The sequence below is a fragment of the Ornithorhynchus anatinus genome, chromosome 15, assembly GCF_004115215.2.
Source record: "Ornithorhynchus anatinus isolate Pmale09 chromosome 15, mOrnAna1.pri.v4, whole genome shotgun sequence".
NCBI lineage: Eukaryota > Metazoa > Chordata > Mammalia > Monotremata > Ornithorhynchidae > Ornithorhynchus > Ornithorhynchus anatinus.
In genome coordinates this window covers 4790271-4817699 of record NC_041742.1, presented here as the reverse complement: position 1 = coordinate 4817699, position 27429 = coordinate 4790271, and the positions used below count along the sequence as shown (strand labels likewise).

The window sequence follows — 27429 nt, the reverse complement described above, 5'->3', positions numbered from 1 at the left end:
CACCAAATCACCCTACATGTGAGAAAAGTTCCCTCTAGTAGTTTTTCCCACAATAACTTATGCACTGAGCATTGGTGCGGGGAGGTCGAGGGAACAGAGGAGAAGGGGAGATATTGGAAGGATGTTGGCTGGAGGAAGCCAGTTCTGATGTGAGAATTCAGAGCTGAGTTGAGAGAAGAGGCTCAGAGTGGGCACAAAAGGGGGTTCAGAGTGGTTGCTAAAGCTAGGAAAGGTGGAGGAAAGAAGCATGGCCTAGTGGATAAAGCACAGATCTGGGAGTCGGAAGAACCTGGGTGCTAATCCTAGTTCTACCACTTGACTGCTGTGCAACGCTGGGCTAGTCACTTAACCTCTCGTGCCTCAGTTCCCTCATATGTAAAATGGGGATTCATACTGTGAGCCCCATGTGGGACATGGCCTGAGTCCAACCTGATTAGCCCATATCGACCCTAGCATTTAGAACAGTTCTTGACACACAGCAAGCACACAACAAATACCACTATGATTATTATCATTATAGGAAAAGCTAGAAGCAGTCAAGAAAGCAGCAAGGAGGGCATGAGTTGGCTTTGGGGAGAGAGCAGCTCAAAACAGGAGAGGGAGCAAGTAGTGGAGAAAAAACAAAACAGAGCAGTTGATCCATCTGGAAATTGGTGACAATCTCTACAACCCTAGTCCTGTGGATCCAGTTCCTGAATGCTTGTAAAGGTACCAAGAGTCTTTGCAAAACCCACTAACACGACTGAAACAGAACTGCTTGAACCAAAAATAGCCCTTTGAGAGCTGTATTTCAAGTTTATTTCTTTTCGTAATTGACCTTCTTATCCTGAAAATTATGGAAGGGTGAGTCAACTGAGGCTATGGTTTTCGGAGAAATCTTAATTGATATGTGACCTTAATTCCCGTCTCCAAAAAAGAGTTACTTCAGCTACCCTCTGGTGTTCTTTTGCAACTTTTGCATTCCTGATGAACGGTCAACTTTGGGCTAGGGTATGAGTCCTCAGACGAGCTTCAGAGACGGTGTCTAAGTGGCCCTTTCAGGATATAACCTCCTACCCCAGTGGTAGGTTTGTAGCACCCAAAGAAACATGTTGGGACTTGGCACGCCTCAGGTGCACCGGCTGGTTTAACAAGATCAATGAGGATATGAGTTTGGACATTTGAGAGGGATTAACCTGGGAGTAGCCTTGCTATCTTTAATTTCCCAGGACTTCATAAAAAAGCAAACTCTTTTTTTATTTCATTAGTTTACTTATTTACTTGGCTTGTCTTGGGAATAAAAATTTCTTTGTCCTGTGAAATACCAAAGAGGGTGGGCGGGGGTTGGGAGGAGAGCCATTTTAATTCATTTTAACTTTTCCAAGAAAAGTTATTATTGGGTGGGGGCAGGGGGATTACTTTTTTCTTGTGGCTTACCTGGGATGATTTGGTGAGCTTCTGATTGTAGTCCTTCTCAATCTGCTTCAACCTGCTGTTAGCCTGAAAAACACAAACACACACACACGGAAACCAGATTAGCTCAGATGAAGAACATGTTCAGACACTCTGCCACTGACCCTTATGCTTGGCTTCCCTTCCACATGCCTATCACTAGGCAGCTGGGATCTCTGCCAACTCCAACGCCCTTTTGTGGCAGCCAGAAAACCACAGGGCATGTCTTTGATCTAGGGCCAACTATTCATCACTTAAAAGGCCAAAAAAAATTGTACTTCTGCTGCCAATTATTAGAAAAACATAAAGACCTCTGTGGATTAAAAAGGGAAAGAGTGAGAAAGAGAGAAAGATAGAGACATAAGAAGAGTCAGGGAACAAGATAGGGTGAGAAAGAAGAGGAGTGACAGAAAAAGAGAGGTAAGGGAGTGCAGGAAAAGAGAAAGTTATTTGGAAGTAAACATTTAAGGGGAGATGGAGGGAAGAAAAGAAAAAAGAGGTTGAGAAAAGGAGGATAAAAAATTGAGTGAAGATTTTACTGGGTTTTTACCTCCATGTAGCAAAAAAAAAGAGAAACATGATCAAAAAGAGAGCAAAGCGTAATACCTCAGGTAAAATTATCTGACTTCATGTGCCAACTAATGCAAATTTGATTAATTTTTTGGAAAGATTCCTACATCTAATTCAATTTGTACTGGAATAAATTGGGGCCTCCTGACCATAATGATTCTCTTGGCATATCATAAATACAGGAAGAAAAAAAATCTAGAAGCATAGCCTCAGTGTGATTTTGATATCATATTCACTGGTGGGAAATGAAGCATATAGGTAATTAGCATCAACAATAAGATTTTAAAGGCACTTTCTGTCTCACCAGCACAATCCACACTTCCGAAATTTTCCCACCGTGATTGATTTTTCTATGAACTGGATTCAAAAATAGCTCCTTTACCAATCACTTGGTCTACAAATAATACCACAGAGCATACAGATCATTTTTGAGTTATGCAAGAGGCAGGCCTCAGAAAAGTGGAAGTTTAGTGGGCTATTGGAATCCACTTAGGTGAGAAGCAGTGTGGCTTAGTGGAAAGAGCCCAGGCTTGGGAGTCAGAGGTCATGAGTTCTAATCAGGCTACTGCCACTTGTCAGCTGTGTGACTTTGGGCAAGTCACTTAACTTCAATTGGCCTCAGTTCCATCATCAGTAAAATGGGGATGAAGTTAGGTGGGATACCCTGATTACCTTGTTTCTACCCCAGCACTTAGAACAGTGCTTTGTACATAGTAAGTGCTTAACAAATGCCACCATTATTATTGTTATTATTATTATGTGACTAATTGTGCCTCTCTAGGCCCATAGTCCACCCACCTTCTTTTAAATCATACATGCTTTATTTTCTGTTGCCATTATACTTTTTTGGAATGAATATAACTGGTAGTGGTTTATCTTTATAGAAGGCTTAAAAATTAACTACTGTAGCATTAAAGATTAAGTTATGTTTTCCCTGAAAGAATTAGAAAGAAAAAGATGATAGTTTGTGCAAGAAAACTTGTATCACAGTCACATTCTCTCTTCATCAGCCTAGGACTAAAGCACCTCAAGCTCATATAGAATCAACCTCTTAACCTCGTGAACTCAAATCATCTCTCACAAAAACAAATAAATGACCCAACACGTCCCTTAAAGTTCCTTAGCATGTTAAAACTTGCTAGTCATTACCAAATAGAGCTGAATCAACAGTTAGGAAGAAGTGAAAAGGTGATTTTTAAATACAGGGCTTTACTGTCTCTCTCAGCTCAGATAAACAGACCATATTCATGATTTTGTTATAAAAATCACAATGGGGATGGTCCATTTTCAAAATGAAATTTAAAATGGTGCAATTTTCACAGGTTGGTTTGGAACATTAAACCAGCCTCAATAGCACAGATTTAGTTTGGTTCAAAATTCCTTACCTAATGCCTTAGAAAATCCGAGCTGAACTCAACTTTGAGAAATTTTATGGGAGATAAATGAAAACAGCCCCTGCTTTAACTAGTAAATGATTAGGATTACAATAAGCCCATCTGAAAACTTAAACTCAAAGAGACATTGGGAGCATCTTTGGAAAACATTCTCAACACTAACTTGCAAAATTGTCCACTAACAGTCTTGGAGCAAAGTGTACCTATTTCAATGTCACAACTTTTTTTTTGCTACTGAATCTGTTCACTACAACTACATTATACTCAATAAACAGAACATGGTATACCAAAGCCCATGGGCTGCAAAATGGACCCATTAAAACCAATTTCTAACATCCTTTCATCTCTCAAGCAAGTTCTTAGGAAGTGTAACATATGGGTGACCAGAGGAATATTCCTTCTAGTACTTCAAATATAACTGAAGAAGACCCTAATGGGATAGTTCAAAGATGTGCAAAGGTGTTCAGAAGGAGTTACCCTGCTACAAAGTGTTTTAAGGAGAAATGAAGAAAATTAATGTTCAACCTAATTTGGAGAAATTATTCACTAAAGTTGAAAAAAAACCACTGCAACAGTCACCAGAACAAGTCTCTACATCTGCAACTTGACTGCATCAATCAGTCATATTTGTTGAGTGCTTACTGTGTGTGGAGTACTGCATTAAATACTGTGAGAGTACAATATAACAATATAACTGAGTTGGCAGACACATTCCCTGCCTCAAACGAGCTTACAGTCTAGAGGGGAAGACAGACATTAATGTAAATAAATACATTACAGATATGTACATAAGTGCTCTGGGGCTGAGGAAGGGGTAAATAAAGGAAGCAAATCAGGGTGACTCAGAAGTTAGTGGGAGAAAATGAAATGAGGGCTTGGTCAGGGAAGGCCTCTTGGAGGAGATGTGCCTTCAATTAAGGCTTTGAAGATGGAGAGAGTAATTGTCTGTCAGATATGAAGGAGGGTGTTCCAGGCCAGATATTTATTGAATGTAATGATGACAGATCTTAGATTATATTAATAAAGATTGAACAGTAGTTTAGTGACATCACCTTTCACTAACAATAAATAGCATGAAAGGAATGTCAATTACTGTTCTCGAGGTTCTGGAAAAGATCCTAACTTATAACAAGAAGGTCTATGAGAAAACCAAACTCGTCATACAACTATTCAGGCATCAAGCACATATTCCTGGTTGTATCTTGGGGTATGCTTTTAAGTTGACAGCATTAACTTTAGAAAAGGGTGAGTTCTTGCTTGAGTACCCACATTAGGGAATAGAAAAAAAGGAGCCATTCTGTTAAGGATTAATTTTCACTTTATCAGTTGACAAGTCAATAAAGCAAATGAAATAAATGGCAGGTTATTGTCATATCATGATAGTAACTAATCATCATTGGTAGTTACTGAGTGTTTAAAGTGTGCACAGTACTGTACTACGTTCTTGAGAGAGTACAGTTCAATAGAGTTGCTAGACACCTTCCCTGACATAATAAGCTTACAGTCGAGAAGGGGGAACAGACATTAAGATGAACAACTTAAAATATATAATGCATAAGATATGTACCTAAGTGCTGCAGGGTGAATATCAGATGCCCAGAGTCACAGACAGTGCATAGATGATGCAAAAGGGAGAAAGAGCTGGGAAACACAGGGATTAATAGGAAAAGTTTTCTTGTTGGAGAAGTGACCTTAATAAGGCTTTGAAGGTGGGAAGAGTAGTGGTCTGGAATATATATAGAGGGAAAGAGAGTTCCAGGCTACAGAGAAGACATTGGAAAGGGGTCAGTGGCTAGAAAAATGAGATGGGGAAACAGGGAGAAATCTGGTGCTAGAGGAGCAAAGTGTATGGGCTGAGCTGAAGTAGGAGATCAGTGAACTAAGGTAGGAGGGGGTGAGATGACTGAGTGCTTTAAAGCCAACAGTAAGGAGCATCTGTTTGATGTGGAGGTGGATGGACAATCACTGGAGATTTGTGAGGGATGGGAAGACATGGACTGAACTTTTTTAGAAAAATGATTCATGCAGCAGAGTATGTACTAGAGTGGATAGAGACAGGAGTCAGGGACGTCAGGAAGGAGGAAGATGTGGTAGTCAATGCGGAATAAGATAAATCCTTGAATCAGCATAGTACCAGATTGGGTGAGGAGGAAAGAGCAGTTTTTAGCCATGTTGTGAAGGTAGAAGCAACAGGATTTGGTGACAAAGAATATGTGGGCTAAATGAAAGATGAATCGAGGACAATACCAAGGTTACTGGCTTGTGAGATGGGGGGGATAGTGTATTGTTTACAGTGATGGGAAAGTCACGGGGAGGACAGGGTTTGGGTGGGACGATAATGAGCTCTGCTTTGGATATGCTTAGTTTGAGGTGTCAACAAGAAAACCAGGTAGAAATAACCTGATGGCAGGGGGAAATGCGAGTTTGCAGAGAAGAGAGGTCAGGGCTGGAGTTGTAGATTTGGAATTCCTCTACTTAGAGGTGGTAGCTGAAGCCATGAGAGCAAATGAGTACTCCAAGGGAGTGGGTATAGATGGAGAACTGAAGGTGACCCGAGGGGGTGGGGAGGAGGAGCCTGAAAAACAGATGGAGAAGGAGCGTCACAGAGATAAGGGAGGAAACCAGATTGAAGGGGATCATGGAGAGTCTTGGAAGAGATTGTGGAGACAGTGGGTGTAAACAACTGTCTCAAGAGGTTTGAAGAGGAATGGTAGAAGGGAGATGGGGTGAAAGCTGGGAGGAGCTGGAGGTCAAGGGAGAGTTTTTTTAGGATAAAGGATATGTAACCATCTTTGCAAGGAGTGGGGAAAATGACAGTAGAAAGTGAACAGTTGAAGATGGCAAAGAGGGAAGAACTATACTTAGACTCAATTAATAACAGTCCAGATTAGAAATGGAATCTATTAAATCCAGAGAATGATAGATGCATTCAACAGTGAAACTTTCAAGGACATCATTTATGTTATTAACCTTAGGAGGCTAAAATTTAACTTTGGCCTGGGTTTTGAAAATATTGTCCTTTTCTCCTTCGGGTATTACCTCCTTTATGATATTCAAAAATACTTTCCAAAATATAATAATAATAATAATAATAATAATAATAATGTTGGTATTTATTAAGCGCTTACTATGTGCCGAGCACTGTTCTAAGCGCTGGGGTAGACATAGGGGAATCAGGTTGTCCCACGTGGGGCTCACAGTCTTAATCCCCATTTTACAGATGAGGGAACTGAGGCACAGAGAAGTTAAGTGACTTGCCCACAGTCACACAGCCGACAAGTGGCAGAGCTGGGATTCGAACTCATGAGCCCTGACTCCAAAGCCCGTGCTCTTTCCACTGAGCCACGCTGCTTCTCCGTATTATGCTTCTCCGTATAGTAAATATATTACTGAGATACATATGAATTTTATACTTTACAAGGGGAGACCATTAAATTAATCAAAATATGGTGCATAAGGAGTGGTTGATGTAAAAAAAAATTACCCAGTCAGTCGATAATATTTATAATAACAATAATGATGGCATTTAAGTGCTTACTATGTGCCGAGCACTGAGCTAAGCACTGGGGTAGATACAAGGGTAATCAGGTTGTCCCACTTGGGGGTCACAGTCTTAATCCCCACTTTACAGATGAGGTAAATGAGGCACAGAGAAGTCAAGTGACTTGCTCAAAGTCACACAGCAGATCAGTGGCAGTGCCAGGATTAGAACCCATGACCTCTGACTCCCAAGCCCATGCTCCTTCCACTAAGCCATGTTGCTTCTCTGCTTACTGAGCGTGTACTCTGTGTAGAACATTATTCTAAATGCTTGGGAGAGCACGATAGCATTAGTAGACATAATTCCTGCCCTCAAGGAGCTTACAGTCTAGTAGGGTAGACAGACACTAAAATAAATTACAGATAGGAAGAAGCAAGACGGTTTAAATATATTTCATACTTGCTATCAGGGGCCTTTGAAGGGGTGAGTGCATGATGTGGAAATCATGGCTCAGTCGAAAGAGCATAGGTTTAGGAGTCAGAGGTCATGGGTTCTAATTCCCGGCTCCACCACCAGTCAGCTGTGTGACTTTGGGCAAGTCACTTAACTTCTCGGTGCCTCAGTTGCCTCATCTGTAAAATGAGGATTAAAACTGTGAGCCTCACATGGGACAACCTGATTAGCCTGTATCTACCCCAGCGCTTAAAACAGTGCTCTGCACATAGCGCTTAACAAATACCAACATTATTAGTATTATTAAGTGGCAGCAATAGGGATATTGAGTGGGGAGTTGAGAGATCAGGGAAGGCCTCCTGGTGGAGGTGTGATTTAAGAACAGCCTTCAAGTAGGGAGAGCAATGGTCTGTCAGATGTTAATGGGGAAAGAGTTCCAGTTAGAGAAGCAGTGTGGCCTAATGGAAACAGCAAGGGCCTGGAAGTAAGAGGACCTGAGTTCTAATCCCAGCCCCACCACCTACCTGCTGAATAATCTTGGGCAAGTCGCTTAATATCTCGGTGCCTCAGTTTCCTCACCTGCAAAATGGGAACTTAATATCTGTTCTCTGTCCTACTTAAATTATGAGTCCCACGTGGGACCTTATTATCTTGTTACCTACCTTAGCACTTAATACAGTGCTTGGCACATAGTAAGTGCTTAAAATTATTATTATTGTTGTTATACCAGAAAGAAGGGGAAGGTGTGAGCAAGAGGTCAATGCTACGAGATGAGAATGAATCAATTAATATATTGTAGAGACTGCTCGTATCCACTCTCTCAAGGGCCATGAGCCAAGTATCGCAACTACCTTATCGTTTTGTGACCCAAAACAAAACTGCAATTGTAGGACTAGGGATCTTGGGTGCACCCATGTAACAAGTTAGACAATGAAACTCCAGATTATTTACAAGGGAAGAGAAGGGAAATCCCTCAGAAAAACACCTTCACTGTGGTAGAATTGAGATGGCTTCCTAAATTAACTTCAATTCTTTTGACCAAATAGAGCGTGAAGAAAAAGTTACTTTTTAAAAAATTGGGTATTGGTTAGGAGACTTATTCGTAAAGGAAAACATGATCATGTGTAGAATTTGGTCAAGATGAAAAGCCATACTTTAATTTAGAAAAAAGTGTTTAAGCACTCTATAAAAAAATAGAATACATTCTAATTTACTTGCAATCAATTATCCAGAAAACAGTACTTGTTTTAGTTACTAATACTGCTTATCTTGAGCTGGTTTTCAGAATTTCAGTATTCTTTGACATAATAAAGTATTAGTAACTGTTTGAAAACATAAAGAGCTATGTTGGGGATTATTATATAATTATGCTTATAGCTTATTATTCAACCAACAATAGCTCATGCCTGTCCAAACAGAATACCGGTGCTTTAAGGAGCCGTCTTCATATTTTGCTATTTGCATTTGTCTTTTGAGTGGATAAAACATTAGTAATTGAAAAGTCTTCATTTGCTCTATCTTCAACAATGCTGCCAAATAAGAGTTTTAAGCTTTACCACATTATAGGCATAAAATGATCCAGATTTACTTTATTTCTCACACCAACATTCTTTGAGTGGATCAGCTGGCTAACGAAGGAGGCGGCATAAGTGCCAGTTGTACCAGAATTTATCTTTTTCTGTTTTGGAGGTGGCTCCTTGAGGGGATGGGTTGTGTCTTTCAACTTTATTGTATTGTACTCTCCCAAGCTCTTACTTCAGTCTTCAGGCACAGAGTAAGCGCTCAATAAATACCACTGATTGATTGACTGAGCTCCTAAAGAATGAAGCACCTTCTCTGCACCCCCATCCCCTCCCAAGGCACTATACTTTAAGATCTAAATGATGATTTTTCTGGGTGAAAATGTTCAAGGGGTGCCACTGTTGGAATGGTGCATGCAATTTTGAATTTACTCATTTTAAACTGATTTTAGGAAACAGAATTACTCTACTTTGGAGAACGTTTTGTGTTTTTGAAGGAGGCAATGGTAATTATTTTCTTAGAACCAAGTAGTCTGGTACCAAGGAAACCATAAGTGCTTCGGTCTTTGTAACTTTCTACATTTTGGAAAAGGTTCTGAAGTGGTAGTTAGCTCTTTTTTCAAAGCTGAAGAATGGTTTGACCAGTCTATGAAATGAGAAAATGGGCTGCAAGACCAGAGAAAAGTCCCCAAGTTACAACGGATTCAGAGCATTTCTGAATGTATTCAATTAAATTGCTATTTTTTTCTTGGCAATTTAAAATGTGGATGCAGCATGTAGTTGTCTCCTTCTAGACTTTGAAAATACAGATTTAATCACAGGGTCTCATTGAGAAATAACAACAGAAAAGTCAAAATGTCTTTCTACTAAACCATGAAATACAAGGAGCCGTTTTTTCTCTCCTCCACTGCGTATATTTCAGAGTAATTTCCAAGAACTCTGACGTCAGACTGACATGTACAGCCTGTCCTACACAATCACTCAATAGAGGAAGAAAAGATGCGTTTAATCAGTGCAAAGGGGTGACTTCAAATTGAGGAACTAATCTTATTGCTAAAGCTCTCACGTATAACAATTTCCTGAAGCAATGGCCAAGTAAGCTGACTCTCATTCATTTAGTTGAGCAAAATATGTTAGCTTTAAAAATGGAAGGGAAAGAAACTTTAGGCAATCCACTTTTTATTCTCTTATGTGCAACAAAGAATTTAACATCAAAGAGAAGATGTAAATTGGGCCATTTAACCTTTTTTTAAAGGGCCTCCGCCTTCTGGACCATTTCTACAAGCCTTGTTCAAAGTTATGCTCACAGTAAGCACTAAATAAATATTGTACCCAGTACTGTAACTACTTCCTCTCATGGAAAACTTATAAAAAGGCTACATTTCTGGTGAGTATAAATTTAGGAAGGAAAAGGTAACCATAATAATCTAATGATACGTATTAACTACTGGCTATCATAAATTAAAGGTGTCAAAGCCTATAATCAATTCCTAATGTCACCCATGTGAAGCAGCATTTTCTATGACATTTACTATTCTTACTATTATCATTCATAATAATAATACGAGTATTGACTAAATGTTTATTATGTGCCAAACACTGTACTAAGAGCTGGGGAAATACAAGATAATCAGCTTGGACATAGTCCCTGTCCATATAAGGCTCAAAGTCTAAGTATTTAATAAATACTATTTAAATAAGTACTGCTTAATAACAGCTCTGCAATATACAGGGTGCCTGAATCCAAATTAATTCCTGCCTGTATCTAAATTAATTCACTACTGAGTACTACTGCATGAGAACTCAAAAATGATTTTCAAAAATAGCCAGGCAATTTGAGGAATTAATCACTAGTGTCCAGGCAATGAAAAGCCATCGATTTAAAGCTGAACATTTGACACTAAGCTACACACAGAAGCTCCCGGAAATGGGATTATAAATAGGAAGAGAGAAGTAGAAACTAGAGCAGCAGAAGTAGGTAGGAAGGCGCCAGTGAGGTCTGGGTTTAAATGCCTGCTTTGCCACTGAATAAACTTTGTGACCTTGGGCAAGTCACACACTTCTGCCCCTGTAAAATATGGATAACAACCTCTCAGGGATACTAAGAATAAAAGAGATAAAGCATTTGAAGGGCTTTGAAGTGTACAAAAGAAAGGTCCAAAATGAATATATAAATTATTATTATTGTAACTAGCTCTTCTTGTACTTCCCTTAAGGCACTGACAAATCACTAAAGGATGTAGAAAGGGCCTGCAGCAGAGCTCAAGACTTTCTAATCTCCAAGCACTGAAAAGCACTCCCCCAACACCGACTTCCCTTCATACCTTTTTTAGACACTCGTCCCCTCCCTTCTTCCCTTCTTGACTGCGATCTTCAACTATTCACTTTCCAAAGGCTTCTTCCCTACTGATTTCAAACATCTCCCTATCCTTTAAAAAAAACCCTCCCTTGACCCCACAGCTCCCTCCAGTTATCGTCCCATCTCCCTCGTACCGTTCCTTGACAAAATTCTTGAGACAGTGGTTTACACCCGTTCTCTCCACTTCCTCTCCCCCAATTCTCTTCTACATACCCTCCAATCTGCCTTCCACTCCCTTCACTCCACAGAAACAGCCCTCTCCAAGGTAACCAATGACTTTCTTCTTGCCAAATTTGATAGCCTCAACTGTATCCCAATCCTCCTACGCCCCTCAGCTGCTTTTGACATTGTAGACCAACCAGTCCCTTCTTCTTGAACCTTTATCCAACCTTGGATTCACTGACACGGGATTAGAACCCATGTCATCTAATTCCCAAATCAATGCTCTTTCCATTAAGCCACACTGCTTCACTTTAGTGCTAAGTGCTTAGATACAGCAAGCACTTAAATACTATAAAAAAGTGCTTAGTACAATGCTTTGCACACAATACAGTACTCAATAAATACTACTGATGGACCAATTCAATCAGTAGTATCTATTGAGAAGCAGCATGGCTCAGTGGAAACAGCACGGGCTTTGGAGTCAGAGTAAATGGGTTCGAATCCTGGCTCTGCTACTTGTCAGCTGTGTGACTGTGGGCAAGTAACTTAACTTCTCTGTGCCTCAGTTACCTCATCTGTAAAATGGGGATTAAGACTGTGAGCCCCACGTGGGACAACCTGATTCCCCTGCCTACCCCAGTGCTCAGAACAGTGCTCTGCACATAGTAAGCACTTAACAAATACCAACATTATTATTATTATTGAGCAACTACTATGAACAGAGCCCTTTAATGCGCGCTTGAGAGAGTACAATAGCAGCAGAAGGTTGGATTCCTGCCCTAAAGGAGTTTATAATCTAGATTAAGACCTGCTCAGATCCACCAGGCAAGACCATTGACAACCAAAATCTGAAACAATCAGTGTTGTTTAGTGAGATTACACTGGATTATTTTTAATAGTTTTAAAAGCAACAAATATTTCAGAAAAAAGAATGACGCAAATGTTTTTGGAATCTAGCTAGCATTACCACATTAGTGTCTAACCATATAAAAGTCCGGCAAAACCCCAAATAAAACTAGAATGGAACACACTACCCATCATGAAAGCAAATGAAATACATAAATAAAATTCTAGCAGAGCTGAAATGTTTAATTATTTATCTGTACTCAAGTTATGCAGCTGAAGGGAAGAATTAACTCCTCTGGACTAAATATAAAAAAGGAAACTCTTTGGAATTTGTATTGAATTCATTTTCAAGCAAATATCCAAATTCCCAAGAGAACTACAACAGTTTCAGTTAAATCAGATTTTCTACAAGTTAAACACCCTCCTACACTCAGATGTGATTGAGTAACTACTTTGATCTCTTTTCCCAAATTTATTACTCTGTGTAATCCATGACCAAATATAACATGATTTACTGTATCTCTGTATGACAGCCCAGCAGCTGACAAAATTTAATAATTTGGCAAATGCAAAAAACCTTCTGGCGCCAAAATATACAAATCATAATTTAGGCATTTTAGTATATTTCAATGAAGCATTTGTGTACTGATCATAAGAACCTCAAAACAATTCTAATTCCTTCCTCCCCACTGAAAGAAAGTGATTTTTATTTCCTGACATGATCTTCAGCAGCAAGTGAACCATTTAGGAACACTTTTGTTTTGTTTCACATCAGACAGGATCCAGGACTAGTTTACACTGCTTTATCCACTTCCTAACTCCCCAAATCTCTCCTCCCACCCTCTCCCCCCCCGTTTGTCTCTTTCGCTCTTCTTGGCCTTTATCTCTTTCTCTCAGAAAATAATACATTAAATATCACATTTAGAAACAGGAGGAAACTGAACAAACAGGATACCATTACAATCATCTAGACTGTAAGCTCATTGTGGGCAGGGAACGTGTCTACTAACTCTGTCATACTGTACACTCCCAAGCACTCAGTACAGTGCTCTGCACACAGTAAGTGCTCAATAAATACGATGGATTGAGTGACATCAAATACATGAAAATGTGTTCCAGTCACTTACTATGACTAGAAAATATAACGACAAATGACAATTTAAAAATGAGTTGATACTCAAAGTCTTAACTGCATTTCCTGTTTCCACAGCAGTTTTTTTGGAAAGAGAATCACTGTTTTATTGCTTCTAAAATTGCTGATTCAGTAAATCTCCTTGGGATGGGGCCACTAGCTTTCCCTTATATTTGAAAGAGTGTAGGTCCCTCGCCTCCTCTGGCACATACTCTTCTTGCAGCTGAACTACCCACCCCAGGACTGCCTATGCCCAGGGGTGAAGACTTGCTTAGGACTCTGTATTATGTATAAGAAACTGGCTACATTCTGATCGCAAGACAAGGCTTTTTTCAAATAGAAGTTAGAATGTGAATTTTCAATCCTCTGATCTTCATTTGCTATTTGTGAATAAGACAATGAAGTCACTTATTGTCCAGGCTTTCGAGAGCACAGGAAATAACTCCATCTGTGAAAATGTTACTAAATCTTTTCCAGTCACATTCGTTCTGCTTTTTAGTACTTTTGGATGGGTTTATATGATGCCTGGAATTAGAGTTACTGACTTGCCAACTCGCTTTTGTGTTCTAAAACCACAATAGGCAAACCAGATTTAAACACAGTTTTTCTATTTGTTTATTATACCGTGAGCTATTGTGAATCTCCTTTCACTTTATATTAAGACCACTCTCCCAAAACACTTATCACAAAGCTGTTCTTCAGCCTAAATGCTTTTTTTTTTTAAGCCTCAGGGCAACAGGTGGTCACCCTATCAGGATCTAATGATTTGTTGCTTTTTGAATCTTAAACACATATATGCCAACTTCCTCATTCCAAGACTACCATTTCTGGAAATGTGATCTAAAGTTTGGAAAATTCTCCACCCTCTATGGTTCTTAAGATATACTCTTTGATTCCTCACCACTGTTTCACTGAGGAATCACTTTTTTCATATAACTGAAAAACACCCCTCCATTTGTTAAGATGTTCTTTGTTTGATGGCCAATGCATATTTTGACCCATTAATCATTATAAGTAACAACAAAATGAAGCAAAACCTCAAACAGTGTGACAGAAGAAGCAAGACCAGCCTGCCATACAATAAGAAATGGAGTACCATAAAAACTGAAGTTTCAAACAAATGGGGACACGAGGAAATAATAATAATGGTATTTGTTAAGCACTTAGTGTGTGCCAAGCACTGTTCTAAGTACTGAGGTAGATACAAGCTAATCAACTTGGACACAGTCCCTCTCACACACATGAGGCTCATGGTATTAATCCCCATTTTGCAGATGAGGGAACTGACTTGCCCAAAGTCACACAGTAGACAAGTGACAGAGCCGGTACTAGAACTCAGGTCCTTCGGACTCCCAGGCCCATGCTCCATCCACTAGACCAAATGACAAAAGCAGGGCTGGACTGTCGATAGAAAATGCAACAACATGGCAAGGGAAAACTATTTACATGCCCAGGATGTAGAAAGGCTCATCAGGGATGTGGCCACTGCATCGGTCCCACTCACAATTCACTGATACAATTTCACCACCAGCAGTTTCATCTTCAAACCAGAAGGACAGCTGTAGGGATAATCTTTTTGAAAAACTGCTGCTCTAAAGTGACTGCCTCTTGGGCAAAATTTAACGTTCATTTTTAAAACCCCCCACCATGGTATTACCTCTAAACTCTCAATCGTAGAAATTGGAAAAGGTTACAAGAGAATCCAAACCTATTCTTTGACTTTAAAAGGTGTACTAAATAAAAATGAGTACAGTAAATTATTTCAAGTACTCTTCTAATGAAGTATAAAATTGTTTGTGGTTTTCAATAAGTAAAGGTCAAATGAAAACATTACATTTAAATGTATCACCAAGTTGAATTTGTTCCCCGGTGCAAATCAATGATCTCTTAATCTCCGCTTATGACCTCAAGCCACTGGAACATTTTATTGAAATAAACAAAAGAAGAAAGAACTGAATTTACTGTCCAAGCAGAGTCTATAAAAACAGCCTGGCCAAAACTCTTGAAAAACCAAATGTTTTACTTAAAAATGCACTCAACGACTTTCTTCCAATACTTTCATCATGACTACTGAAATGAACCTTATGCAGAAAAAATAAATCACTACATCACTGAAAAGGTTTAATAAAACATTAAAACAAAACCTTTTCATTTCTGCTAAAACAGTTGCAAGATCAAGTTGAATTTGGATGTGAACGCCACTTCTCTGAAGGTGTGAGACAATTGTCGAAGTAAATTAAGTTTAGCAGAGTTCACTCATGCAATGCAATCAATCAATGATTCCCAAACTGCATGCCAGGGATTGTTGTATAAGGGGGCGATGAGAGGCTTGGCACAATGCTGTGTTGGACTCAGTTGTGTCTGCAAAGATGTGCTCACCTCCTCCAGGAGGCCTTCCCAGACTGAGCCCCCCTTTCCCTCTGCTCCTCCTCCCCTCCCCATTCCTTCTCCCGCCCTCTGCTCTTCCCCCTTCCCCTCCCCACAGCACTGTGCATATTTGTGCATATCTGTATATATTCTTTATTACTCTATTCATTTTGTTAATGATGTGTATATATCTATGATTCTATTTATCTTGATGATATCTACGCCAGAATACTTGCTTTGTCCTGTTTTGCTTTGCTGTCTGTCTCCCCTGTTTAGACTGTGAGCCCGTTATTTGGCAGAGATTGTCTCTATCTGCTGCCGAACTGTACATTCCAAGTGCTTAGTACAGTGCTCTGCACATAGTAAGTGCTCAATAAATATGATTGAATGAATGAATGTTTGTGTTTTCAAAGATGATATCACTGCCTCTGTGTGAGTACATTGAAAAGAAGGATGAGAGATGGAGAGTCTATTTGATACTGCTTAAATATAACAGAGTTCCCTGTGATCCTGATGCATCTGACCTAGCAGCATAGCCTAGTGAAAAGAACATGTGCCTGGGAGTCAGAGGATTTGGGTTCTAATCCTAGCTTTGCCAACATGTCTGTTTGACCTTGGGCAAGTCACTTAACTTCTCTGTGCCTCAGTTACCTTATCTGTAAAATGGAGATTAACACTGTGAGTCCTACTTGGGAAACAGACTGCAACCAACCTGATGAGCTTTGTATGTACTGTAGTACAGCACCTGGCACAAAGTAAGTGCTTACCAAATACCATTTTATTTTTTTAAAAGGGGAGCATGTCTCTGTTTCTGGAATTGCTTCTTAGTGTCCTGTTTTTCAGAAAGTCTCTAAAGGAATGAAACTCCTCTCCTCGATTGCTTCCCAGCAGAATGGTCTGTCTGCTGCTGGGGTCTCCCAACTGTCCACGGCTTGATCACCTTTGAGACTGTTTCATCGTGTTCTTAAAGTGTCAGTTCTGCCCCTCCTGCTTGATCACCTCATTAATGCAGACACACTGGCAGTTGTAGCAATACTGCGGATGCTTAATGTATGAATAATGTCAAGCTAACTACTGTTGGTAGTTCAAGATGGTAACATTTGGGAACAGAAGCTAGCTTACAACCGATGAAAGTATCACACATCCAAGAGCAGAATCATCAAGACTAAATTTCCTACCTTTAAAATAAATGGTGGTATTTGTTAAGTGCTTACTATGTGCAAAGCACTGTTCTAAGCGCTGGGGGATATAAGGTGATCAGGTCGTCCCATGTGGGGCTCACAGTTTTAATCCTCATTTTACAGATGAGGTAACTGAGGCACCGAGAAGTTAAGTGACTTGCCCACAGCCACACAGCTGACAAGTGGCAGAGCTGGGATGGCTTTAGCCATCTCAAGGAATATTTTTGACTGCCATATCAAATGAAGAAGATATGTTAGGGCAGTCACCTTCCCAACCGATCAATTCTACAATAAGGCATAATTTTCCACAAATGGATACCAAGTTTCAGAGAATCATAAAAGTTAAGGGGAAAGCCCAGTATATTATATAATCTGGCCTCATAAAAACAAATAAGCTTGCCACATATTTAATGTTTCAGTTATCTGCCCAATCCAATTCTATGATGAATCATAAAGTACATTAGCTGCAATTTCTTTTAGAAGCCAATTGCAATTTCATGGATGGCACCATAAGGGAATTTCCCCCAAATTCACCGAAAATTTCCTTTCCTTAATTATTTCCCTTTGTTTAGGTTAACTGGATTAATGGGAAACAATGTCATCAATCCCTTTCCCTCTCAGAATACTACCTCAATCGTTTCACGACAATAACATGGCCAGAACTACACCAAAGCTAACTGACCAAATTTTTGACTTAATAACGTTAGTATTTGTTAAGCGCTTACTATGTGCCAAGCACTGTTCTAAGCGCTGGGGTAGACACAGGGGAATCAGGTTGTCCCACGTGGGGCTCACAGTCTTAATCCCCATTTTACAGATGAGGTAACTGAGGCACAGAGAAGTTAAGTGACTTGCCCACAGTCAAACAGATGCAAAGTGGCAGAGCTGGCATTCGAACTCATGACCTCTGAATCCAAAGCCCGTGCTCTTTCCACTGAGCCACGCTGCTTCTCTTCTCATCCAAATAGCAAAATATATAGATCTCTAGCTCCTTCAGTGTCAGCTGTGTTTCGATCTTGTCTATTTTGCCACCAACCCCTTGCCCTCATCCTCCCTCTGAACTTGAGCTCTCCCGTCAACCCCCAAACTGACAGATCACCTCTCAATGCCTTATTAAAATCACGTCTCCTCCAAGAGGCCTTCCCCAGCCAATTAAGCCCTCACTTTCCCTACTCCCTCTCCCTTCTTTGTCACCCTTGCACTTGGATCTGTCCCCTTTAAGATTTGATGGTCACCCCACCTTCAGCCCCACAGTACTCATGTTCATATTGGTCATTTATTTATATTAATGTCTGTCTCCCCATCCACACTGTAAGTCCTATGTGGGCAAGGAACATGTCTACCAACTCCAATGTACACACCAGAAGCTGCGAGGCTTAGTGGAAAGAGCATGGTCTTCAGAGTCAGAGGCCGTGGATTTTAATCCCAGCTCTGCCACCAGTCAGCTATGTGACTCAGTTCCCTGATCTGCAAAATGGGGATTAAGACTGTGACCCCTGTGTAGGAGAGGGACTGTGCCCAACCCAATTACCTGGTATCTACCCCAGCGCTTAGAACAGTGCCTAGTAAGTGCTTAAAAAATACCATAATTATTATTATTATTACAGTGACTACCACATAATATGGGTTTAACAAATACCATAAAAGAGACCAAACAAAAAAACCAGTGAGGCCCATAGCACAATCTAGTCTGTGAAACAGATGGGAGGAAGAGTTCAAGTGGGCTTGGGAAAGTCCTAAGGGACCTGAGCCTCTGAGGGTGGGTTGGGTTAACCCAAATAGGCTTAGGCTGAGCTTGGGATCTTCCCCGCCCCTCACGTTTCCTGGGGAGGGCTGTGGCGGAACTATCAACCTTGCCAGGATGAAAATATAAGGGGAAGGCAGCAGCCTACGGGGGTGACCTTACTTCCACTGCAGGGCCTATGGTCAGATGGTTTGCCTTCACTGCCAGACTGAGATGGTTCAGTTCCAGTTCCCTGACTGCTGTAGAAACCAATGCCCTACCAATGGGTAGTGGTAGGGACTGGGCCAGATACTTGGAGTTTCAACTTGGCCAGGCTTCTAATGCAGAAGTCATTTTGAGGCCCTCCGTATATATCGACATGCTGTGCTTAATTACTGAGAAATCCTCCTGTTTGGTAATAATTGCTTCTTGAACTTGGGTGCAATCACATTTTTGTCTTCTGCAGCTGCATCTCCACTCTGTCCGGTCTACACATTGTTCATCTGAGCCACTGTATCGCTCCCTTCGTGATTTTGAATGTGAGTCAAGACAACTGAGGTTGAGATGCAACAAAAGCAGGAGAATGGAATCTGGGAAGATTATTAAACATTACTTGAAAATTTTCACTTTCACCAGCTTTTCCCATCTTGCATAGTGGCCCTCTTCCCTTACTAGTCTCCACCTCCTACTCTTTGCTCCTCACATTCTAACTGCACCTCCCATCTGACTCTCCTCTTTCTGAGCCCTGGCTTGTGCGGCTCCCACTCCCTGGAACTCAATTCTTCCAGTCTTCAAAGATCTCCTAAAATCCTGCTTCCTCCAAGGAACCTTCCCCAAATGGCTTCTCCAAAATGTCAATCCAACAAGTCACCCAAAGCGACGATATGCCTACACCCATGATCTGAACTTAAATATTCACTTGTATATTTACTTATTTATTCATTTCCACCTTTCCACTTTCTTGTTCCATTCATTCACTCATTCATTCAATCGTATTTATTGAGCACTCACTGAGTGCAGAGAAATGTACTAAGTGCTTGGGAGAATACAATATAACAATAAACAGACACATTCCCTGACCACAACCAGCTTACACTCTAGAGACCAGTTAGGATCTGTCTTCCCTCTTGCTTCCACTATTTGTAAATAATTTATGTCAGCATTTCTCCCCCATTAGATTGTAAGTTCCCTGAGGAGCACATCTTTTTGTTGCACTCTCCCATGTGGGTGCCCTACTTCATTTCCCATTGCCAGGGGGGTAACAGGAAGCCCAAGCCTGTTTAATGTATGCTGTGCAGCCATGCTCCTCACCAGGGAGAGGGTTTCAACTCAACTGGCTTCAAACATCCACAGTCCTTGAGACAATCATCCCTCTCTAGAATGTATTCTCCTGAGGGGAAGGGATTGTATTTATCAACCCTATTCTATTGTACTCTCCAAGAGCTGTGTACAGTGCTCTGGACACAGTAAGTGCTCAGTAAATACCACAGAATGATTGACTGATTGAGTGATTCATTGAAGAATGATTGTATGCAGACGACTGAACCCTAGAGGCACACATGTAAAAAACCATGCAAATGACCATAAACCTTCCCCGAATTAGTCAGGCATTATGGTCTGATGATAAGTCTAAATAACCCGAGATGATTTATCACCTGATACCAGAAAGCCAAAATCTATACACAACCAAAATCTATACTGGCAAGACAGAGAGAAACACAGAAGCAGAATTCTGTTTCTTGGGCCGCCTGTCGAATGATTGAACGAATCGTTGTCTGATGATTCACTGGCACACACCAAAGTAGAATAACAAATTAGAAAGGCCACCTCAATTTTAAGGAGACTGTCAGAGAGTGGCAATAGCATGGTATTAGCCTCCAGACCAAAATAAAGATCTAAAGAGCTATAGTGCTGCACAACCCAATCTATGGCTGTGAGATCTGACCTCCCGACAGACCCCAATCTGACTTATTGAGCAGCTCCGTCGGCATCGTCACAGGCTGGACTCATTATCAAATGGGAAGAAGGGATCACAAACACCCGAGTCCTAAAATGAATTTATCAATACAGTTGTGCCCCGTGGGATTTGTGAGGAGTAATGGGCAGCACTAGGAAATTCAAGCAGCTTTCATATGGCGAGCTGAATTTGGGAAACTGAAAGCAAAGACGTAATAGCAAATGCTTAAGACTATAACATAACAAAGCCTCAAACAATGCCGCATCTCAGCTGAAAACTGGGTGTCAAATGACGCAAATACGCCTGTGTGGCACACAGCAAAGAAGAAAGGAGAGGCTCTTCTTGAGTAAAGGCTTTGTAAGGATCGGAAACAATAAGCCATAAGTGAAAACAGCTCCAGGCACTGAAAATGACCAACATGCCAAGCACAACAAGTCTTTGTTTGTGCCTAGTGCAGTCAGGATGTGGGGCTTGCATTGGGCTTTTCAGTCACACGTGCATACGTAAGTGAATTTTAGTGGGCAGAGTGACCTAGCGGAAAGACCATGGAGTCAACATGGTGTCCACCCAGGATGACCTTGGGGAAGTCACTTAACTTAAGCTGCAGTTTCGTCATCTGAAAAATGGGGGTAAGACAGCCACCTGTCCCCTTCTCTTATTTTGTGAGCCCTAATGGAACTTCAATCTGATGATCTTCTTCACAAGTACCAAAATAATAGTATTTATTGTTACTATTCACCATGTGATGTCTCTCAAGAGCGAACTATAAACTGTGTAGCCAAAAGCTTAGTACAATGCTTAGTACTCAATAGGCACTCAATCAATGCTCTGGTTCAATTGACTGATTCTAAATTACTTCACAATTGTAAAATAGCCGTCAAGTACAAATATATTTCAAAATCAAAGTGATCCATTGATTTTTTTCCTTTTTAATTAGCAAGAAATAGACACTAACATTAATTTCTATACTTCAGTGTTTTTAGTTAAGTGGCTCTAAACCCAGTGAAAGTTGGGGAAAACTGTGTTAAAAATAGCAAGCTTCCATTGCAAAACATCAAAAGTCTCATATTCCAAGAATGTCAGTCTTAAGATTTATTTTTAGTTCCCTTTAGAAAGAAAATTCACATGAGATAACCAAAGAAATATGCATGCACCTTCTCTTTCCTGTAACTTCTCTTTCCAGTTCTCTATTTAATGGCTATACATTATTAACCTATTGGAAGAAAAATACTTGATTTAAAGGAGTAAAAATAATTCCAATCAGCTTAACAACTAGAATCCAAAATACCAATTTTACTGGGCCACTAACCTCTCTCCATCTCTTAAAAGTGAATTGCTTTATTTTCTGTCTTTTTAAAAAAATCCCAAACTAACTTGACCCAGTTTCCCACCAATTCTTTTAGTTTCATCAAGCAAAGGTAAGGGATAGTAAAACCTTTAATAATAATACTTTAATCTGATCTTCACATCTAAGAAACTGAGGCCAAAAGTGTGTTTAAAGAAAACAAACACCTCTTTATTCAAGTCCGATGTTTAGCATTTAAATTCTTTCAATGCTCCAAAATGCTGGCCAAGCTTCCTGCTTCTCAAAAAATGTTTTGATGGTAAGTTTTAGCCCAAATGGACCTGCCTTGCATGGAATCATCAGACAGTCAATCCCGGCTCTGCCTCTTGTCTACTCTGAGACCTTGGGCAAGTCACTCCAATTCTCTGTGCCTCAATTTCCTCATGTGTAACAAGGTGATGAAAATTGTGAGTCCCATGTGGAACAGGGACTCAGTCCAACCCAATTATCTTGTATCTACCCCAGCACTTAGTACAGTTCCTGGCACATAGCAAGTTCTTCACAAATACCACTATTATTACTATTATTATTATTAGATGGTGAAGGAAAGATAATGCAACACTCAGAGCAACATATTCCTAGAATAAAAAGCACTGTAAGCTCATGTAGAACCACTGAACCTACCAAAAAAAAAACCCTCTCATTCAATAGCAGTACCATCTGGGTAGGTATGGATGCACATCCAAACACAAATACATTTCAAAGATGCTTTTTCATGAAATATTTTCAATGTTCCAGGGTTGCTTCCTTAGAGTACTGTTAGCATGTCTACTGATCTGTTGGAGTCATGCATTCTGAATGTCCATTTTCTCTGCCAAGAAAATACCACAGATGAATGTTACAAACAGCTTCGTTAGCCAAAATTCACATCTGCATACACTTAGAAGTGCAGCTCTTCCCTTGCTCTTAGCAATTTCTGGCAAATTTTGAAACATATGTTCACTTTAAACAATATGCTATACCTGGGTGAAAAGCGTTTCTGGTAAAAGTTCTGGTGATAAAACCTACAACATCTGACATCCTATTGTTGAAATTAGTCACTGGGCCAGATTGAGCTACAGCAGTATGGATGGGTAATGCATTTGTTTCTCCTCCATATTATATGTTATTTATCCTGGTTGGGCAGGTCAGGACCACGTATAAAGTTCAAAATAGCTTACGATGATACAGTCAACTAAACGAAAGAAATGTACAGAACATGTTTCCAAAAGGGAAGCACTGCTCATTGTACACTATTACAAGACCTGGACCGAAGGGAATGATGATATTTGCTTCACTCTCAATCGATCGATCTACGGTATTTATTGAGCGCTTTCTCTGAGTCGAGCACTGTGGTAGGAAAAGAGGTCACTACAGCAGAGTTGGTAGACACATTCCTTGCTCTCATGTCACTTTGGGCTAGGCACTGGTCCCTGTTCATCTCCCTCAAGACCCAATAATTTATCGATTTACCAAGTCTCTGAGAGTAGGGTGAAAATCCACCTCAGCTCATCTCGTAGATACCTGCCCCTGTAATCCAGATCCTTCTTGCTTCTAGAGTGTACCCCAAAGGGGTGATACATATATAATTTGCTTTTCTCTTGGGCACTCAACAGAGAATTGTGTTAAAAGTATATACGCTGCTTTTAGAATCTGCACTGAATAGCTCCTTCTCTAGACTGAAGCCCCTTTTGGGCAAGGGATGTGTCTATCGACTCTGTTTTGCATTTTACCAAAGGCTTAGGATAGTGCTCTGCCATTGTTCTTGTCTGTCCGTCTCCCCCGATTAGACTGTAAGCCCGTCAAACGGCATGGACTGTCTCTGTTGCCGACTTGTTCATCCCAAGCGCTTAGTACAGTGCTCTGCACATAGTAAGCGCTCAATAAATACTATTGAATGAAAGTAAGCACCTAATCAACTGAACGGATTGACTGAATGCTATACCAAGCACTCTGTCTTCATTCTAATGAGGTCAAGGCATATATTTATACGAATCTACCAGTGAGGCCAAAATTCCAAATCTCTCTGTCTCTGGGTCTCAAGAACTGAATATTTTTTATCATTTACTGTGCTCCCAACCAAGGTTTTACTCTCCATATATTGGCTTCTATTTTTGACAGGTTTAAGAACAAGGAAAAGCACACATACTGGTCAATCCACTACATGACAAGCTCCAAATTGATTCTGACGATGATGGTAATAATAATAATAATAATGATGAGGATGATGATAATAATAATCTTTATTAGTATGTGTTAAGCAATTATTCTGTGTCAAGCACAGTACTAAGAGGTGAGGAAGAGACAACATAATCAGGTTGGATACAGTCCCTACCCGACCTGGAGCTCACATATTATGTAAGGAAACAGGTAATAATAATTACACGTCTACCAACTCTGTGGCAATGTATTCTTCCAAGTGCTTAGAACAATGCTCTGTCCACAGTAAGCGCTAAATACCATTGAGTGATTGATAATAATAATAATATCGGTATTTGTTAAGTCCTTACTATGTACCCAGGAGTGTACTAATTGCTGGAGCACTAGACTATCTACTTCCCAACTGACAGCTCAGGGTACAGCCATAGAGAAGATAAATGACTTTGTCCAAGGCCAAAGAGGCAAGGAGCGGAGCTGCAATTAGAACTCAGGTCTTCTGACTCCCAGACCTGTGCTCTATCCCATAAATCATGCTGCTTCCTGGGTTCGTGAAGCAGTCCTTGGAAAAGGACTACACCCCAAATTATTTTTTCATGAAGTGTTCAAGGGCTATTTGTAAACATAATTACCATTTATAAAGAATTTTAGCTAGCTAAAGAAAAAGTAGGGACAAAGATCAAAGTAAAAAATAATAGAATTGAGAGTCAAGTTCCATTTTAAAGCCAAAATGACAATTTCTACGTGAGCTAATATTAATCCCATAATCACAAATTCCAAAGGTCTAAGTAGTTTCTCTGACCTTGGCTTTGAATAATCATGCCATGTGGAGCTTTCCTTAAATTTAAAAAAGATTTTGAATTGTTGATCACAGCCATTTAATGACTTCAGGCTGGCAGAATTCCAGCATAATCCTTCAGATGCTATTTAAAATTATAGGACAAGAACCTGATGCAGGTAAAATGTCATGTCAGTATCAAAAGGCTTGCCACGTGTTATATTCACTTTGTCAAAAAGGTTTGAAGTTTTGCATTTCAAATCATAATGTGGAACTTGCACACCCAATAGTTAAAACATTTAAAATTGATGGGTTTACAGAACACAAATGCTTCATTTAAAATAACCCATTTTACTGTCCACTTGCACATAAGTATGTAGCTTAAAACCATTCTGCCTGTCAGTTCTATGGATTAAATATTTTATGACACCCTTTCTAGTTTTTCCACTTTGATCAGCTCCAAATGACTGGGCTGAGATCCCAGGTAAAAGCATCAATAAAGGATTTAGTTTTGAAGAATGTTAGCCGATTGCTATTCTGATCTTCTGAATTTGCTGAAGCTCACCATGGAAGATAAGAACTTCAATTTCATGAAATCTACAAGATATAGGAATGGAAGAGATTCAACATCTGGTACAATAACCCAATATGGTGCTGTGAAAATGAACCAAAGTTGGACAATATCAGTGTGGAAATGGGGAAAAGAAGGGGTTAAATTATGTTCTTTGCTGTAAACGTAATACACTCCAAACAGATATGTTTGATTTCTGGATGAGACACATAACCTTATTACAAAAGCCTGGTCTTTTTCATTTCCCATAAGGCATAATGGAAATAAATGGAGCCAAGGAGAGAGGTAGGGGACGAGGATGGAGAAGGCATTGGAAAATTCCCTTTCACTAGAACTGCAAACTCTTACAAGACCTTGTACCCTCCTTAAGTTGGACCTGAACTTAGGAATCCCAAATGACCTATGCTGATCTATCTAAAGATGGTGATGATTACAACAATGGTGGTAGAAGTGATAAACCCAGATGCAGGAATCCGTTCCCTCAATTTGACAGTACCCAATAAACTCAGAAATATTTTACCTTTGCGGGACCTTAAAGAAAAGAACAAGTTGTAATGCATGTGGAAGAGGAAGACTACTTGTGATTTTTGCAATTATACAGTTGAAGAATATTTGAGGGGAAACCACAGAATTTCAAGCACTATGAAAAAGTGAATAAAAAATGCTTCTGCCCAATTTCGGCCATTAGATTTAAACTAAGTTAAGAACCTCCTGTTTTTCTACCAAAGTGTCAGTGTGAGAAATCAGGGTATGATGCAGTAAAAGAAAGAAAGAAAAAAAGAAATGGCAATTTGACATGATGTAGTGATGGGAGTCTCCTGTCAGAAATGATGAATGAGCCTTGGGCCTGAAACTTTAAGTGCTCAGCGTGGCTCAGTGGAAAAGAGCCTGGGCTTCGGAGTCAGAGGTCATGAGTTCGACTTCCGGCTCTGCCACTTGTCAGCTGGGTGACTGTGGGCAAGTCACTTCACTTCTCTGTGCCTCAGTTACCTCATCTGTAAAATGGGGATTAACTGTGAGCCCCACGTGGGACAACCTGATTCCCCTATGTCTACCCCAGCGCTTAGAACAGTGCTCTGCACATAGTAAGCGCTTAACAAATACCAACTTTAGTTGCAGCCTGAAGTGAATGTGGAAGTTTAGGCACAGAGTATATGTCCAAGCGCAGCCTTGGCTAGCTAAGATCAGAACTGGTTGTTCTGTAGCTCCTGAAGTCACCTTAGTAAACAGTAATAGTAATTATGAGGGTATTTGCTAAGCGCTTACTGTGTGTCAAGCAATGTTCTAAGCACTGGGGTAGATACAAGTTTATCACGCTATCCCACGTGGGGCTCACAGTCTTAATCCCCATTTTACAGATGAAGTAACTGAGGCCTAGAGAAGTCAAGTGACTTGCCCAAAGTCAGACAGATGACAAGTGGCAGAGATGGAATTCAAACCCACAGCCTCTGACTCCCAAGTCGTGCCATGTCCACTAAGCGATGCTGCTTCTCTAGTACACCTAGTATATTCCTCCTTTGCTGAAGCAAGGTGATTGTTCTCAAAGGACCAAATGGTCAAATGGCAGAATGGACTCTAAGAGGACATGCCAACTCTCAGCACTGGTAATGAAGCAGATTGCAAGTTAATCAAGAGCTCAGGATAAAATAGTTTAGCTCCCCTACTGAAATAATAATGATGATGGTATTTGCTAAGTGCTTACTATGTGTCAGCCACCGTTCTAAGTGCTGGGATAGATACAAACTATTCAGGTTGGACACAGTCCCTCTTCCATTTGAGACTCTTATTCTTAATCCCCATTTTACAGATGAAGTAACTGAGGCACAGAGAGTCAAACGACTTGCCCAAGGTCACACAGCAGACAAGTGCTGGAGGCAGGATGAGAACTCAGGTTCTTTTGACTGCCAGGCCTATAGTCTATCCACTAGGCCATGCTGCTTCTCTACAATGCCAAAGGCTGTGAATACATTCCAAAACTAGTAGTCTAAAACACATATGGTTTTAAGAGAAGCAGCGTGGCACA

The 27429-nt window shown here is 40.3% G+C and overlaps 1 protein-coding gene across 9 annotated transcripts in view; it reads right to left on the bottom strand.

The window, feature by feature from the left end:
• CEP112 (centrosomal protein 112) overlaps positions 1 to 27429 on the bottom strand; it is a 286688-nt gene that overhangs the window by 76061 nt on the left and 183198 nt on the right. For all 9 annotated transcript variants that reach the window (XM_029080112.1, XM_029080120.1, XM_029080119.1 and 6 more), the window contains one exon: positions 1417 to 1479. In XM_029080112.1, the coding sequence (XP_028935945.1) occupies positions 1417 to 1479 (63 nt within the window). The remainder of the gene's footprint in view (positions 1 to 1416; positions 1480 to 27429) is intronic.